The sequence below is a fragment of the Vulpes vulpes genome, chromosome 6, assembly GCF_048418805.1.
Source record: "Vulpes vulpes isolate BD-2025 chromosome 6, VulVul3, whole genome shotgun sequence".
Lineage (NCBI taxonomy): Eukaryota > Metazoa > Chordata > Mammalia > Carnivora > Canidae > Vulpes > Vulpes vulpes.
Genome location: NC_132785.1, coordinates 122,111,816 through 122,130,527, shown reverse-complemented (window position 1 = coordinate 122,130,527; position 18,712 = coordinate 122,111,816). Strand labels below are relative to the sequence as shown.

The 18,712-nt window shown below is 38.0% G+C and overlaps 1 protein-coding gene across 1 annotated transcript in view; it reads left to right on the top strand.

The window, feature by feature from the left end:
- DICER1 (dicer 1, ribonuclease III) overlaps positions 1-18,712 on the top strand; it is a 72,593-nt gene that overhangs the window by 25,245 nt on the left and 28,636 nt on the right. The window contains 11 exon segments of the mRNA XM_072762236.1: positions 1,625-1,691; positions 1,693-1,812; positions 2,463-2,625; positions 3,608-3,738; positions 4,720-4,854; positions 5,305-5,465; positions 7,645-7,813; positions 9,262-9,734; positions 16,057-16,189; positions 17,429-17,671; positions 18,255-18,409. Coding sequence (XP_072618337.1) covers positions 1,665-1,691; positions 1,693-1,812; positions 2,463-2,625; positions 3,608-3,738; positions 4,720-4,854; positions 5,305-5,465; positions 7,645-7,813; positions 9,262-9,734; positions 16,057-16,189; positions 17,429-17,671; positions 18,255-18,409 — 1,910 coding nt within the window. The 5' untranslated portion in view covers positions 1,625-1,664.

The window sequence follows — 18,712 nt, the reverse complement described above, 5'->3', positions numbered from 1 at the left end:
GGACGGTAGGCAGGTAAGAAGTGCCTGCAGTTTCAGCCATGTGCCTCCAGAATGATCTGCCTGGGCCCCAGGAGGCCTGCCTGGGTCTCAGGAGGGTAGGTAAAATGGATTTCACTTTAGGTTCTGGGCATCCATATAGAATAAAAAGCTTGAGTGATGAACCTGAGGGTGTGCAATCAGTGGGCCTGAGGAATTGAGCAAAGTGAATGCCAAGTGTGGGATAAAAAGATGGCTGTTTGAGCTTTGGTTGGGTAGAGAAAGAGCACATGTGTCTTGTGAGGAACGGAGTTGGTAATTGTCAGAGTGGACTCTGGAATCCTTCGCTGAGAATGATGATGAGAATGGCTGTAGTGTCTGGTCCAGTGGCACCTGCCCTGTTGAAGTCCTGCGCTCCTGCAGCCCATGCCCCCTACTACTTACCTGGGGCTGCACTGCTGTTAGCTGGATATGGAGTTGTTGTCAATGGGGCTAATCTCTGAAATCAGGACTTGGTATCATGCCTGTGTCTGAAAGAGACCACTTGAGACTTCTTGTTGGATTAGGTGAGATCACTTAAGTTACTGTGCTGTATCACAGTTGTACATTTCCCGAGTCAGGAGATTCAGAGGTTCTTGTCAAGGAACAAACGCTGGGCTTCTTTCTTTCCAGTTTCATAGAGTGATAACAGTGAACACAAGGGTGAAAATTTCTTTTGGGGGCAAGTAAATTCTGCTGGCAGTCAGAAATTCGGCTTTCATGTTGAGATTTGAGACCTGAACCCTTTATCTGCAGGTTAGGAGTTTTAAAAAGACTCAAGTTTGGTCTGTCCTTTTACAGAATCAGATTAATCTTTGGGAAAGTATACATGAGACACAGAAGAGTGCTTACATATCATGAAAAACTCACAGAATGGTACACTGTCTTAATTTATCTAGGATGTGTGTAATTTTAAAGATACATATTTAAATAGTTGGTCAGCCATGCATTTGTGATTGGTTGTCAATTGAGAAAAAGTCCTCATGTGTTTATGGTCTGTTGATAAAACCACAAAATGTTGGCAGGCATTTGAATCTTTTCTTATATTCAGGCACGGTGCTAAGCACCTTCCATACATTATCTCATAAGTTTATCACTGATGGCATCATAGAATTGACAAAGGATGTTTGAAATATATTTATGTATATATCTACATATTTCGTATATATATATTTAAAAAGGCATCATAGTCATATTTTCTTTTAAAGATATGTGAGAAAAAGCATAGTTTTATATCACTAAATATAGATACGGGTATTCTTCATGGTTCAAACTATTCCTTACATAACTATACTATAATTTTTGTGGCTCATGTTTTTATTAATATTTTTGAAAGGTCTTTCTTGCTTTTGAGTAATGCAGCAGTACATATTTATAGTCACCTCATTCTTTCAGATAAGTTTCTAGGTGTAGAATTGCTGGGTTGGAGAGTGTAGAACACTTGACTTTTTAAAACGATCCTCTTAGATCAAGGAAAAGCTAAAACAATTATAGGAAAAGTTTGAAAGGGTCCATAGGAATGATATTCCGATGTTTCTCTTGTTTCTGTGCTTTCTTTTGTTCTTAACCCTGCATGGTGGTGTAATGGTATTCTTTTTCCCTTTTGTAGTAAGCTGTGCTAGAGCAAAATGCAATGAAAGAAGCACTGGATGAATGAAAAGCCCTGCTTTGCAGCCCCTCAGCATGGCAGGCCTGCAGCTCATGACCCCTGCCTCCTCACCAATGGGTCCTTTCTTTGGACTGCCATGGCAACAAGAAGCAATTCATGATAACATTTATACGCCAAGAAAATATCAGGTACTAATGAGAACACTAATACGGGAGCATTTTCACTAAAATGGAATAAATTAGCATACAGTTGACACGACTTATATAAAACCCATTTTACCTTTTCAAGCTCTCCTCTTCTGATTAATTTTCTCATTCCAAATACTTTTGTTCTTAATAGTCCTTTTCTTTTCTAACATCTGCCGGGTAATTGATTTGATAGTTTTATTTGTGAAGTTCCTTCTTGTTTTCTCCCCTCTGAAAAACCTCACTCCTCCTTAATATCCACTTGGGTGTGTCTGTCCTCATGAGCTGGGTAGGAATTGAAATTGATTTGAACAACCATGAACTGGCAGGACCATGATTACTTCTAGGCTCAGTCATTCATATTATTTTTGAGAAGTTTCCTTTCCCCTGCAAAAATAATTCGTAAATAAATTGTAAATGTCATTCCACGCATAATTACAAACACAACTATAAAATAACAGGCATTTCAACACCTGTGATGATTATTTTTATGTGAAGATAAAGAAAGTCTGTTTTTTTTTTTTTTTTTTGGCAAATTTATCACAGAGACATTTTAGAAATCAGTAAAATTTCCTGAATTGAAACAAAATCCTATTTCCCGAACTTTGTACTTCGATAAGAAGTGTGTAATCTTTTTTCCACTGTATTTCTAGGTTGAACTGCTTGAAGCAGCTCTGGATCATAATACCATAGTCTGTTTAAACACTGGCTCAGGGAAGACGTTTATTGCAGTACTACTCACTAAAGAGCTGTCCTATCAGATCAGGGGAGACTTCAACAGAAATGGAAAAAGGACGGTGTTCTTGGTCAACTCTGGTAATAAAAAAATTATTTTATGAAATTGGAGGAAATTGGATTAAATTTTATGGTTAAGCACGTTTTCTCTCTTTATTAAGTTAGATTATTGAAAGCATAGAGAGTTTGAGAAATAATGTATTTGTTGAAATGCTGGTAGAAGGAATATCATTTTGTCTTATTTCTTACTAGTATGCCTTTTTTAAGAGTCAGCCATTTTATTTCACAGGTGTTAAACTTCAGCTTTTTCCTTAAATGGAATTGCATTTAATTCTGATTCTGCATTTTTTGCTTGATTGACTTTTCCAAATATAATCTAATCTAGATTGTGACAGTTTTTTTTGTTTTTGATGTTTTAACTTTGCAAAGTTATGTCAAAAAGATTATGAGATCAGTAATTTTACGATATATGATTTTTGCTATGCCAGTTACAGAAGGGAAGTTAGATGCTTTTTAAAAGTTAGATATTCACTAAGAGTTTACAGTACTAGTTTTTATGTGTTTGGGATTATATATTAAAAAGTATAAAATGTGAACCTAAACAGCCAGGGCACTAACATAATCCTGCCATTGCTCTCTAGTTTGTTTTAGATTGTTGCAGTGTGTGGTATATACATGTTCTCATGTACTTGAAATATATATGAAACTGTCTTATTTCATGGTGAAATGATCTGATTTCACTGCAGAAAACAGGAGGGATGGATCTGGAGTAGTTAACATTCTAGCCTAGAAGTTATATTCTTCAGTTGGGGAAAATCAACTGTAAAGAAGAAAGGTGGTATAGAGTTCTCTGAAGTAAATGACTGTAGGTTCTTCAGTTTAGTAAATGCATTCTGGTGAATAACCTTGGAAATAGGATTTGAAATTGGCTATCTAAGAAATTGGGGGTTAGGTATAATATATAGTAATAAGGATTTCCTTAGCTGTCTTACTCATTAGTAGTCCAGAGAGTCAACTAGGTAAGATTTGTCATATTTACATGGAGTATTGTGTTTGTAATCAGCAAACCAGGTTGCTCAACAAGTGTCAGCTGTCAGAACTCATTCAGATCTCAAGGTTGGGGAATACTCAAACCTAGAAGTAAATGCATCTTGGACAAAAGAGAAATGGAACCAAGAGTTTACTAAGCACCAGGTAAGAGTTGTAGAGAAATCTCACCGTTTAAATCCCTACAAGTTTTTGCCTTCATTCGAGAGATCATCTCTGGCATTGGCTATCTCTCTTAGGTTTGAAAACTCTACTTCCCTGTATTTCACTACACTAGAAACTAGCCCTTACATCCTTTCTCACTGGAGGTCTCATGCCAAAACCAAGGAAGGAGTCATGTATGTTGCTCTTACTTCATAGAAGAGAAACAGCTTTATGCTGTGATTTGCTTGATTGAAAAATACAAATTCTGATGACCTATCTCCAACTCGTAGATAACCTGCTTTTTCGAAAATTTATGCTGGAGTTGAAGGTCTTGAAACTAGAGACATTTCTTGGTTGAGATCCCTGGGTCTTTGAGAGAATTCCTCTAACTGGCCTGCTTTTGCAGACCAACCATGGGTTGAGGGGCTTCTTTGGTGTCGGTGGGTCTGAAGTGGTTAAGAGTTGCTTCCTCACAAACTTGGAGCAGTCCACAGTGACGACTGTGTCTCACCCACGGGGTTGAGTCCTTGTCAGTAAAGCACTTACATGTCCACACAGTGATGAGTGATGATGCTATAAAAAGAACATTGAGTTTATGCCTTCTTCCAGAAAACCTTGTCAGTTTAATGAGAAAAAAAGAGGAAAACTCGGTGTGAATTGTTTTGTAAGTTGATTAAAATGATAGGTCTCATCAATCAAAATATGGCCATAGGAACCTGAAAACCTGAAGTCAATTTAGTAGATTTATCAGAAAGACCTATTATCAAGGATTATTTTTCTCATGTTCTGTTTCCATATTTTCCTAATTCTGCTTCTTGGTTCCAAAATAGAAGCTTCCATACATTTAGAATTTTTGCTGTAATTCTGACTAATGAATTTCTTAATTCTCACCCACGATATAATGGTCCCATAATGTGATTTGATGTAAGTGTATCCAGGCAGGTAAAAGGCATATTTGTATACTGATGCCAGTTTTCCTTTTAGGTTCTCGTTATGACTTGCTATGTCGCCTTGAATGTTTTGAAAAATGGTTACTTATCCCTGTCAGACATTAACCTTTTGGTGTTTGATGAGTGTCATCTTGCAATCCTAGACCACCCCTACCGAGAAATTATGAAGGTAAATTTTTAGATTTTTATCATTTTTAATTCAGGTCAAATTACTGAGAATAAGCAGTGTTTTTATGTATCAAGAGCAGCACCATTAGTTACCAATTTTGGGAACTTGGTTCTATGTATGAATTAATGAATATTAAATTAATCTTCACTTAAATCTGTGATAATGAACTATAGTAAATAACTTATATGGTAAATTGAAATCTAGAATAAAATTTTAAATATGATACAAATAAATGAAGTACATAATCTATGATAAATTAATGATATGATCTGTCCTAGCATATTTAAATGTGCCTTTTGATAAACAGATCTTTTACACAAGCTACAGTAATGCCATAAGTCATATTTATAGTACCCGTCCATCTTCTTGACATGTGTTAGCATGGCGGTATCTCTCGTGTTCCGGCCTCGCAGAATGATTCCTTATTGACAATCCCTTTTATTGTGTTAGCTCTGTGAAAATTGTCCATCGTGTCCTCGTATTTTGGGACTCACTGCTTCCATTTTAAATGGGAAATGCGATCCCGAGGAATTGGAAGAAAAGATTCAGAAACTGGAGAAAATTCTGAAGAGTAATGCTGAAACTGCAACTGACCTGGTGGTATTGGACAGGTACGTGCCTGGGCTCGGATGGCTGTTGCAAGGAATGAGCCAGTCAGAGAACTGTCGGGACACTTACCCTCGAGGGCAAGGATCTAACCTTGTTTCCACAGAGAGCGGATGGAGGTTTTCTTTATTCGGAGACAAGATTGTATAAGCGCAGGCCCCTCCTGTTTGCTGATGTTAATGAGCACCAGGAACTCGGACAGGAAATTTGTGTTCTTTCCTGTCACTGTGTGTGCTTGGTTGTTCTGACCTTTGTGTCCCATGTGATACTTAGAACACTAACTTATTGACAGAATTTAGTATTTTACAGTATGTCTTAAAATGGTTGGAAACACCCTATAGTTCTGAAAATGAGTGTGTGTGTCTGAGAAAACCGTGTATGCTTCCCTGTTTGTCTCTTTGAGAAGGTGGCTGTTTTGAATTTAAGTAAAAGGTGCACACATACATATTTTCTGATTTGAGTTGGTGGAAGGGAGCCTAAATAAAATTAGGTGGGTTTTTTTTTGTTTTGTTTTTTTTTAAGATTTTATTTATTTGTTCATGAGAGACACGGAGAGAGAGGCAGAGACACAGACAGAGGGAGAAGCAGACACCCTGCAGCGAGCCCCATGTGGGAACTCCATCCCAGGACCCTGGGATCACAACCTGAGCCAAAGGCAGATGCTCAACCACTGAGCCACCGGGCGCCCTAAATTAGGTTTTTAAGTAAATATGATTCAATTCATATTAAAGTATCCTTATGTCTTTATTAGATACAGTCTTTAGAAGGGCTAATGGTTATCAAGTGGTGGTTCTTGAAACAGTTATAACAACTAGGAAGCTTATTTCTCAGGTTATGGAGTCCAGTCAGATGGGTTTTGAAATATTGGTTCCACTAACTGAAGGCTGTGTAACTTCAGGTGAGTCGTTTACTGCCCTGGAACCTGCAAAATGGCATTGACGTGGTTTCAGGGGATTCTTTGTTCATCAGTCACAGTGATACATGGAAAACGTCTTGCAGTGTGCCTGCCATTTATGTCTTTTTTATTTTATTTTATTTATTTATTTATGATAGTCACAGAGAGAGAGAGAGAGAGAGGCAGAGACACAGGCAGAGGGAGAAGCAGGCTCCATGCACCGGGAGCCCGACGTGGGATTCGATCCCGGGTCTCCAGGATCGCGCCCTGGGCCAAAGGCAGGCACTAAACCACTGCACCACCCAGGGATCCCGTGCCTGCCATTTAATAGGAACTCAGGGAAAGTTCTCTTTGTAGAATGAAATTAAATTGTGATGTTTCATATTCATGGAACTTAAGGATTCAAATGCTATATGAAGTACAAATCTCAGGACCTTCCCGACATGCTGTTATTGACTTTCTTGAGCCTAAATGATCTGAGGTAGAAGTAAAAGGCTGTACTTATGCTTTTATCTGCCCCCAATTAGATTGGTAGGCATGTACTACCTGGAATTTTCCGAAGTATAGGTATTAGAACATTTAAGTAAAACTGATAAGTGAGCTATTGAATCTGGCACTTCCTAGTTCTCTAAGCTTGACTCTGGTTAAGTATAAATTCTGATTGAGAATAATGGAACTGTAGTATTTAAATATGTCTTTAGTATATTTCTTCTCCTTAATCACTGTTAGTGCTTTTAGAATATTATGTGCTGTTCTGATTGTCAGATTTCATGAAAGACGTAAGAGATCCAAGGATGACACCGTAATTGTTTGACAGTTAGGTGAGCTTTCCTTACAAGGATATGTTAAAAACACATTAAAATAAAACTGACATTTGCAAATGCTAAAAATTTCAATAGTATGGAAGCAGATAGATTTAATGATAACACTTTCCCTCTAGGATCTGCCCTCCCATCCCTATTTCTGCTTCTGAGAAGTAATTGTTATAATTGTTATTGAGTTTGAATAACTTGATGCCCAAGGAGGCAAAAGTTCAAAGTTGAAACCTAAAAACTGAAACAAAAAACCCTGAGGTAATAAGGTAATGACAAGACTCAAAAAGTTCTTTGAATGTCAGCCTTAAGCAGTCTTTCCTTGAGCCCCGCCGAGCAAGCATAGCATGGATAAAAGTGAGTGCCCGTTAGGAAGACCACTGCCTGCCCGAGATCCCAGGTGCAGACACGTAATAATGGATCGCAGTGCTGTAGGGAGTTTCTGGTGGCAGTGACAACTTCTGTTTCCTGTTAAAGATACACTTCTCAACCATGTGAGATTGTGGTGGACTGTGGGCCGTTCACGGACAGAAGTGGCCTCTATGGCAGACTGCTGGTGGAGCTAGAGGAAGCACTTAACTTTATCAATGACTGTAACATATCTGTGCATTCGAAAGAAAGAGATTCTACTCTAATTTCTAAACAGGTAAGCATGTACAAGCCAGTAGAGAAAGCATAATGAAAGGCAGCTGTTTATTCTTAATATTGAAATGAAAACCTGTTTTTTTTAAAGGTTTTAATTTTTTTTTAAAGATTTTATTTATTTATTCATGAGAGGCACAGAGAGAGAGGGGTAGGGAGAGACACAGGTAGAGTGAGAAGTAGGCTCCATGCAGGTAGTCTGACGTGGGACTCGATCCCGGGTCTCCAGGATCATGCCCTGGGCTGAAGGCAGCACTAAGCCGCTGAGCCACCCGGGTTGCCCTGAAAACATGTTTCTAATGGGGCTATTGTATATTTTACTTTAAGGTCTTATCTTCTTAATCTCTTTGGACATTTTTCATTGGACAGATCATACTGGGTTGAGTTTATGGTAACCCATCCAATGATTAAGTATAGACATCCCTGATTGAAGATGGGTTGGGTTCATTTTGTGAGTTAGTCCCTGCTTGAATCCTTGGACTGAAGGGATTCTGTTGTTACCTTGTATATAACTGATTATGAGCCCATCATTCCTGAGTGGCGCAGCTTTGGGAGGAGATCCCTTAGATCTTTGGTCCTCCAAGCGTGGACTCTAGTTCAGCTGTGTAAGCATTCCCCCTGGAACTTGTTAGAAAAGCAGACCAGGGGTCCCATCCTTCACCTGCTCAAGCCCCGGTAGAGGGCTCCAGCTATCCGAGGTTTGACAAGTGCTCCAGTTATCTCAATGCATTAAAATTTGAGAACCACTGTCCTGGGACTTTGCAACCATTTGTGAATAATGCTGTTGAATCTGAGACTCAGTTTCTCTCCTGCTCATCTGTTCTGGAGCAGCAATGCCTAGACTCTTCCATCTTTGGTTTCTCATAAAGTTTGTGTTCTTATACTTGCCTGTGGAACTGACAATTCCTATAGCCCCTTTATGGATTTACATTCTGCTCTGAGCTAGAGTTGTAAGATGTGGCACTCTGGGTATAAAGTGCAAAGAAAATTGTCTTGCTCTTCTTTGATATCTAAAATAAAATTACTCTGCTACATAATTCCTTGCATATTTACCTGGAAGTAAATGACTCTGTTCTACTTATAACTAATGACAAAAAAAAAAAAAAAAAAAAACTAATGACAGACCCGAAATTAAATTTTATTAACACTATACCATTGTCTTTTATTTACTATTATTATTTTTTCTGGGACAACAAAAGAATGGTTCTAGATATATCTAGATATATCTAGATATATTTATATACACTTTCTCATATGAGAAAGTAGATATTGAAAAGGCCAGTGGGTGGGCCATTCCCCCCAACCTTGAGGAATTGACCTCAGTGTTTATATTAGTGAGGAGAATTTATTTTGAAGGGGCAGGCTGAAGACAACTTAAATCCCAGTTAAACCTCATATGAAAATGCTACATGATTACTGTTTGGCATTTGGCTCTTTACATTTTTTTTGTAGATACTGTCAGACTGTCGTGCGGTATTGGTAGTCCTGGGCCCCTGGTGTGCAGATAAAGTAGCTGGGATGATGGTAAGAGAACTGCAAAAGTATATCAAACATGAACAGGAAGAGCTGCACAGGAAATTTCTATTGTTTACAGACACCTTCCTAAGGAAAATACATGCACTATGTGAAGAGCACTTCTCTCCTGCCTCACTTGACCTGAAATTTGTAACTCCTAAAGTAATAAAACTGCTTGAAATCCTACGCAAATATAAACCGTACGAGCGACAGCAGTTTGAAAGTGTCGAGTGGTATAATAATAGGAATCAGGATAATTATGTGTCTTGGAGTGATTCTGAGGATGATGATGAGGATGAAGAAATTGAAGAAAAAGAGAAGCCAGAGACCAACTTTCCTTCTCCATTTACCAATATTTTATGTGGAATCATTTTTGTGGAAAGAAGATACACGGCCGTTGTCTTAAACAGGTAAGTCTCTAAGATGAACTAACCTGCTTTTCTGTGATAGAGCAGGGCAGCCCTGTGCTTCGTGGAATGCTGAGCTGTCATAGCTGTGAGCCTGGCAGAGGCTTGGGGAAGTGTCCTCTGTGTGGGCCCCCGTAATTTACGTGTAATGCTCTGCTAGAATCGACAGGGTGGACGTTCGTGTATGACCATAGCTTTCCTGAAGGCTTGATTTGACAGGACCGGGTTTTTTTTTTTCTCAAAGGATGCTTATCTATTTTAATCCATTTAAAATAGTAAGTGTAGAAAGATGAAGTTACATTAAAGGAAAGTTTTTTGGGGTTTTTTTTTTTTTTTTTTGGTTTTGTTAGATTCGATTCAGATATTGTTCATCTGTGACTGTGTGTTAGGCGTTGTGTTGATCATTTCACACCAACCTTTCTCCTTCAGGTAATCTTAGGATAAATGTTACCTGGGAATTATTGTGGCTGTCTTTTTTGTTGTTGTTGTTAGCTTTTATCTTAACTAATATTGATTCAAGTTTGCCAATTTGAAGTGGAAAAAGTTCAGAACAATTGGATTTGCAATTTGGATTGGTTTGTAGGCTATATATTAAAATTTTCTGAATCAGAAGAAAATAAATGTTAAAGAAGAATTCAGAGAATATTGGCAAAAGAGGGCAGTGCATCTAAATTAGGCTATGAATTCCCAACTCCATGTTTTCCTGAACATAGACCCAGCCAAGTTGCTGTACTCCAAATTTGTGTCAAATAGGTAATGTACGGTTCTTCTGGTGTGTGTACAGATGCTGTAGTGTGTCTACAGCGGGGCCAGAAAGGGTCCTCACGATGGTTCTTCAGATAATAATCTGTTTCTCTGTGGGATCCATTAATTGGCCAGAGTTGATCTATAAGAGCCAGTTATGCAAGTAGTGATCTCTGAGGAGAAATTCAGCTTTGTTTCCTGTGGTAATTTGGGATTTTTTTTTTTGTTCCTTTTTCTAAACTGCTTCTGACTGTTCTGGGGGCTTTGAAAACTTACTGGAGTAATGAGAAATTGGACTCTGGGGTTGTCATCTGGTGGTTTTTAGTCTGGTAATTTTCATAGTCATTGGGCCTGATCCGTATGATGAATACAAGGTAGAATAACTTTAGGTAGTGAATTACACTGGAATCAGGAGTTTAAGGTTGGAAAGGGACTCATTGACTAATCCAGCGCACTTATTTTTACAAAAAAAGAGAAAGGGCCTCAGGAGTAAAAGTGATTTGCTCTGAGTTAAATTACTAGGCAGTGGCAGAGACAGTTCTAGAATCCTGATATCCTACTTTTGAGTTTCCAAGTTCCTTCTGCAATCATAATGCCCCTGGGCATCAGAGAACACTAAAAACCTGTGCTTTCTAGTAGAAAGTCGACCAGGAGACAGACCAGGGAGAGCATGACAGACCAGAGAGACAGACCAGGGACCGTTGGAATTATTTCTTAGAATGGGAGAAAAGGCATTTCAGGAGTCAGAAAAGTTTAATATCAGCACAGTTCCAAGCCTCATTAGAGACATGCTCCTTGCCCCCATACAAGATGGTTTAAGAATTAAATACATTTTATAGGGCTTAGCAAGAAGAAATGGCGGCATATTTTCTTCTTTTCTTTCCTTCTTCTATACATGCTCTTAAATGTAGAGGTGTGCCCGTTTTCATTGTGGGAATATTAGCCTGAGAAGGTTTATCAGAAATCAGTTACTTCCTATTGACTTTGAGGACCAGATTAATTGTGATCAACTTTCATAACATGGGACTGGAATTTAGTGTCGGATGATGAATCAAGAGCCGTTTGAGGGTTGACTTTATGGGCAGCTAATTAAATATACAATAGAGGTCTTGTTCCAGTAAGCTTTTTAATAAGCTTAGAAAAACTTCCTGAAATCCAGATTCTTTCCTTCCATCAATTTAATAGGAAAAACCCTCAGTGAACGGTTTCATGGGAGTCTAAGCTATTGTGATACATGGGCAATTTTGTCCTCTCCTAATTAAAAAAATAAATCATAGCTCTCTCTGTAGATAATGTAGCTAGTGTATAGTCTTACGTTTATAGTTTTCCTTTTTGCCTTATGTATGTGTGTAGAGCTATACAGTTTATAACTTATGTTTAGATATCTTTTTAAAGTTTTACAACACTCCATGAAGGTGGAAGGTAGACGTTTTTTGCTATATTATAGATGAGGAAGCAAAGACTCAGATTGTGACCCTCCCCAAGTCACACAGATATCAAGAGGCAGAAAAAAGGGCTTCCAGTCTCCCAAGTCTGGTCTTCTTTTCACTGTGTAATTTACTAGTCTTGTGTGGTGCTGGCATCGGACAAGCCTAGTTCACAGCCTTGGTCTACCCCTTCCACTGTTTTCCTCCTTACTTTGTTTACAGAAAAGCTGCAAAGAGAATACAGAGCTTCCGGTCTCCCTCCCTTGGTCTCCCCACCTGTTTTTTTTTTTTTTTAAGATTTATTTATTTATTTATTCATTCATTCATTCATTCATTCATTCATTCATTCATTCATTCATGATAGAGAGAGAGAGAGAGAGGCAGAGACACAGGCAGAGGGAGAAGCAGGCTCCATGCCTGGAGCCTGACGCGGGACTCGATCCTGGGTCTCCAGGATCACACCCTGGGCCAAACGCAGATGCTAAACTGTTGAGCCACCCAGGGATCCCTTCCCACCTGTTGTTAACATTTTAGTTACCATGTGCATTTGTCACACGGGAGACTGGCATTGGTGCATTACTATTAACCAGACTTCAGACTTTATTTTCATTTCTCAATTTTCCCATTAATGTCATCTTCTTAACCAGGTACCATACTGCATCTAGTTGTTGCATTTCCCTGATCTCCTCTGGTCCTCTATATTTTCTGGTTTTCCTTGGCTTTGATGACCTTGACAGTCTTGAGGAGTATTGGTCAAGAGTTTGGTGGATTGGCTCTCAGTTTGAATTTGCCTGATGTTTTGCTCAGGATTAAATTTCTCAGGTTTTAGGATTTGGAAAAACACTGTGGAAATGAAGCACCTCCTTCCCATCACATTGTATCAGGGGGACTCATGGTGTGGACATGAGACATCACTCATGATGGGAAACTTCATTGCATGATTATGATAGTGTTTGCTTTCTTTACTATGATATTGCTATTGTTTTATTCCTCACTATTTTCTTGAAGCAAGTCACTAGCTCATCCTGGCAGGGAGGGCTTGAACTCTTCCTGGAGAGAGGTGTATTTATGTTATTACTGGAATTCTTCTATAAGAAAAACTTACCTCTTTGATACTCTATTTATTTATATTTATTGACTCATATTCTTTTTTTTTTATTACTGCGGACTCATAGTTGTTTATTCTACACTTAGAATAATCTGAGAGTAGGTGATTTGTTTTGTTGTTCACATTGTTCCACTCTAGGCCACAGAGGGGGTTCTTTAAGGTTAGTGCCTGTGTCCCTTGGACATGTCCTCATCCTGTTTTGTTTTTTCTTTTCTTTTTTTTGAGAGCTTCCTGACTTCTAGAATTGCAAGATGCTCCAGGCTCTTGTATATTCCCTGTTCCTGCCATGGAATCACCCATTTCTCCAAGGATCCCTGGTTCCTTTCTTTTCTACCCACTGCTTTAGATGTTTATTTTCTGAAAGTTATTAAACTTTTTAAAGCTTTAAAGAGAAATTTTTCTCTCTCAGCATCTTCATTTGTAAAATTGTAATAATCTCTGTCTCTTGACAATGTATATAAAAATAGTGTTTTATCACCTATATAGTAGGTGCTATTTGCTTTGTGCACACATTTAGGGCGTATAGGATTCATGTACTCTATCAGTCATAGGGTTTTTTTTATTTTTTATTTTTTTATTTTTTTATTTTTTGGAAAGATCACAGGAATTACATTGGATTTTCTCACATTGATGAGCAAATGTAAGGAGTAAGGATGCTATTAAAAGCTATTGTTGATAACATGCTTTCGTACTTGGCAGGCGTTTCAAATGATGTGTTTGAATTTTTTTCCCCTTAACGGTTATCTGCATAAATTTGCACATTTAGTTAAATTCCAGTTTCCCATGATATGTCCAAGTTTGGAAGGCATATTTCCTATTTCTGGCCTTGCAGTTTCTAATGTAATCAGGGAGGTAATGTGTGCACACACAATACAATCTGTGCACTGGTGCCAGATGAGTGAGTTAGGTACACAGATTGAGGGTAAACATCTAGAAACTCTTATTTTTGACAGCAAGTTATGTCTGCTGAATATTATATAATTGACTCTTGAATTTGAATGCTTTTAAGTTTCATTTTCTTTGTAAATTTTCATGGAATTTTTAAAAAATGCTGGTCTCTGATGGATTTGAAATTAGGAAAACGAATTGGTTCTTAGCTGCTGATAGTTTCAGAATCTCTGTGCGCTAAAGATCAGCTGGGTTTGTGGAACCGCTTGCTTGTGGAACAGCTCACATAAACTCAGTATAAAAATCAAAAGAAACAAGTAAGACTTTGTCCTATCAGTTCATGGTACCATGAAATCTGTAAGCAGTTTGTGTTACTCACTTGTAAGCTCCTTGACCACTGGAGACCTTGTTGTTTCTCTGGAAGCCTGTAGTTTTGAAGAGTGTGCTTAGACATCCCTTAATTTATCAGATAGAGAAATTTTTCCTTCTAATCATCATCAGCCTGGGTATATAGCATTTAATTACTGCTTACCAGATATTTGGGTCGTTAATGTGTGTATTGTCTTTTTCTCTTCTCTTCAGTAACGATGCGAGTTTCATTAAAGGAGAAACACATTTACTCTTTAGTGCTTTTGCCTCTTAGTTAATTGAAATCTGCTAGGCTGATCATTTTGGCAAAGAAAAATACATTCTTTGCCAATTAATTAGCCTGATGCTTGCCATGAAATGCATTTTGTTTTAGCCTCTGTTACATTCACATTGATGCTTATTTACATAAACTAACATTTGGAAGTACATATTTCTAAGATAATTAATTTTATAATTTAGACTTTGGGGCATGAGATTTGTTTGCATGTAGCATTGCTTCCTGCTACTGACATCGTAAGTTTATTCTAATAACTAAACAAAGCTTGGAACATATTAAGGAAGTTCCTGATTTTGAACATTTTAAGTATTTGAATGTAGAACAGACTCTGAAACTAACCTAGACATGCAAGTGTTTGGCTCATTTGGAGGCAGGAAGATATTCTAGATGGCCACTCAAGGTTTCTTCCAACTCTTTGATATTAGTCTGTTTCATGTATTTAAAAAAAAAAAAAAGAATGGTTTGACTTAAAAAATGCAATTTTCTATTAGGAATTTATACTATGTGTATGACTTCAGAAGAACCATCTGGAGTCACTTATGTCAGGTGTGGAACCATTTATCCTGTGTGCTGAGTTTTTGAATGTGGATATTTCCAAAATAGCTGTAATGGCAACACTAACTGTTAACCTTCTGTACCCGTGTAATGTGATCCCATCCTGTAGCTCTTTTCCATTTCTTAGCTAGAAGGCCAGCTTTCGGTTACTAGCGTTCTGGATTAATACAGAGGAACGGGCAGGAAGTGGCACAAGCTGGGAAGCCTCTCTCTTCCATGAGAGGAGGGGATGAGGACACTGGCACTGCCATGTTGTGCAGAACTGTGGATGACGGCCTAGGAGGCAGGAAAGTGTTGGGAATGGAGGTGCTCCTCAGTAGACAGGCATTTCTTGCCCTGGAGCTCTGCTTCCAGTGATAAAGGGTGTTGGGTAAGACTAAAAGAAACAACCATGCTATATATTTCACACACAGCAGGAGCTCTCTTAGTACCTGTAGCAGGAGAATAAGGTTTCCCTTGCTATAGAATCACCCCTTGGCATCTGGTGTTGGTACTCATTGTGTATAAGCTTGGCCGTGGAGACAAGGGTGTGATGGCCACCGCAAGTTGTGTGTGTGTTTGGAGAAGTGCATGTGCTTTTTCATTATAGATCCTGGCCTGAAGCCAGGGTATATGGGGATTCCATGTTTCTCTCTGCCTAGATCTGTCCCCTCCTGGGCCACATTTCTAGTAAGTCATGACTGCCAAATTAGAAAGTTTGAAGTACTGTGACCATGTGTTCGTCAGTATAAATCAACCCTGTATCTGGTGCTGTAAGTGTTCAGTCCACAGATCTACATGGGGAAGAGTGGCAGTGATTTCTGTTTAAGCTAGTTAGGAAAAAACACCAACACCATTTTGTTAGGTATGTTGGCAAAACATACGTGTATTCCCATTTTAAGGGAAGCCTTACAAACAAAAGTTTAAATTTTTTTCCCTCATCAATGCTTAACTTCCAAATGTATATAATTTTTTTAGATTGATAAAGGAAGCTGGCAAACAAGATCCAGAGCTGGCTTACATCAGCAGCAATTTTATAACTGGACATGGCATTGGAAAGAATCAGCCTCGGAACAAACAGATGGAAGCAGAATTCAGAAAACAGGAAGAGGTAACTTAAGTTGAAATCATTGTACAATAACAATTTTCAGAATATATATAAACTGCTCATAGGAACTCCTTTTCTTGAGAATTGCTTGGTGTTTTTTGTAATATAGAATACTTGCTTGTAGATAGACTAGCTGTCTCCTATGAAGTAGCTGTATAGTGATTCATATGTTCAGAATTAGAATAGCTGTCTGGTAAATCAATTTTCTCTTAATTGCCATCAACCATTTCATTTTCCTTTATTGGACTGATGGCATTTCATAGAAAAACCAAGCATGTGTAACCATAACTTCTATGGACTCCATGTGACTGAGCAAAAAAAAAAAAATGAATTTTTTTTTCCTAGAAATTGTTTTGTTTTCGGTTTAAAGTCCTGCCTTGGTTGGATACGTTAAAGATTTGGCTTAATTTTTTTCATGCATCTTAAGATTTTAATATGAGAGACAGCAATCATAAAGATATGAAACCTAATATAGTGTCTGGCTGGCAAACAAAAACTTTTTATTTGAAGTTTGTTATTTAATATTTAAGTTAGAGGTAGAATAATTCACGTTGAAGTTCATTTTCTATGTCATATTCCAAATCTGGGGAGTCCAATAACCAGTGTGGTAGATCTATTTAAAAGCCACCTTACTTTACTTATCCTGGATTGAGAAATGATGTTATTTTAAATCTTAAATGAAAAAAATTTTCACTTTAATTTTAATCGGTAGTTCTGATTCCTTAAAATGAAAATGTCCCAAGATACCAGAAAATACATAGGGCCTTCCTTGTAATTTTTAATTACAAGCATTAGGGATTTTAGTGAAAGTTTTGACATCTTTGGAGGATTGTTGGCACAGTCTCAGAGATGCAAGATACCACCACGACGGGTCAGAGTATCAATAGGACTCCAGAAGTGGATTCATTTGGTCACTTTGTTGGTTAGATTCTTTTGTGGCCATCAAAGAAACCAGCCTTTTCAATCTGAAGGCTTTTTGTGATTTGTATATACTTCTGTATGGTAGAAAGTCACTTTGATTTTTCAAGTCCTATTCAGCTAAAAATTGTTATTAAAGTTTCTCTTTGCCCATGTGTTTATGTATCCTGAGTTTTGTGTAGTGTTGTCATCTTTAGCCTGGACTTAAAGATTTAGTGTATCTGGAGCATGTATCAGAAAGGACAGTTGTCATTTATTTATACTATGCTGTTCCTTTGGAAATTTCTTAGAAGTTCTTTGCTTTTCTTGATGGACTTTTTTCAGGTACTTAGGAAATTTCGAGCACATGAGACCAACCTTCTCATTGCAACAAGTATTGTGGAAGAGGGTGTTGATATACCAAAATGCAACTTGGTGGTTCGATTTGATTTGCCCACAGAGTATCGATCCTATGTTCAATCTAAGGGAAGAGCAAGGGCACCGATCTCTAATTATATAATGTTAGCAGATACAGACAAAATAAAAAGTTTTGAAGAAGACCTTAAAACATACAAAGCTATTGAAAAGGTAAGTCCAAAAGTCAGTAAGGTATCTTTGAGTTATTTTTTATGTGCAGAAAAATAGATAAAAATAGCTTTGTCTACAGAGAATAGTCTCAGCCAGGGGTGTACAAATGTGCACATTATAAAAAAGTCAAATAGTTACAGAGCCAGCAGTATTTTACAAAGTTTTTGAAAGCTCGTGGTGAAAATGGTCATATGGATTGTAGGGGAAGAAGCCTGGAAAGTAACCTGTTAGTGTGGACAGTGCAGTCACAGTTGAATGACTGAGTTGTGGAGTGATTGGAGGGTGATGACACAGCCCCTGTATGTGTGTGTTTGTGTTTGCACACGTGTGTGTATGTGTGTGTGGGTATGGTACCATGCAAACCCTGTGCATATATGGTGAGTGTCTCCCATGATTGGAGCTGGGGGGGGACTACTTTGGGAGGGAGTTTCTGCATCAGGTGACTTGGAGTATTACAGTGTGTTTAGGAGAGAGAGCTGTTTTTTGTCAAGAGAGCTTTTTCTGTAGGTACAGAGGCAGACAACTGATAAATGACAAAGAAAATATTTATTCTCATCATAATACCTGTTTCTGCAATGTTCAGATCTTAAGAAACAAGTGTTCCAAGTCAGTTGACACTGGTGAGACTGACATTGAACCTGTTGTGGATGATGACGACGTGTTCCCACCATACGTGTTGAGGCCTGATGATGGTGGTCCACGAGTCACAATCAACACGGCCATTGGACACATCAATAGGTATGATATGAAATCATTTGCATGGAAAGCCTAGGAGTATTGCAAGATCTAAGTCTAAACCTGTGAGTATTATAGTGTTTTCCTTTTGCAAATATTCACCAGTCTCTCTCTTTATGGCTTGGTACTATTTTGATGAGAGAAAGAAAAGAAGTGTTTTTTCCCCATTCATTCTTCTTTTTCATCAGAAGGCAAAAACAGTATTGTGCAATGATAAATGCTTAGTTTTTGTTGGCAAGGCTGACTTAAGACATGCTTATTTTAATTACTTAATTAGATTTTACTTAATTATATAGTACTCACTAG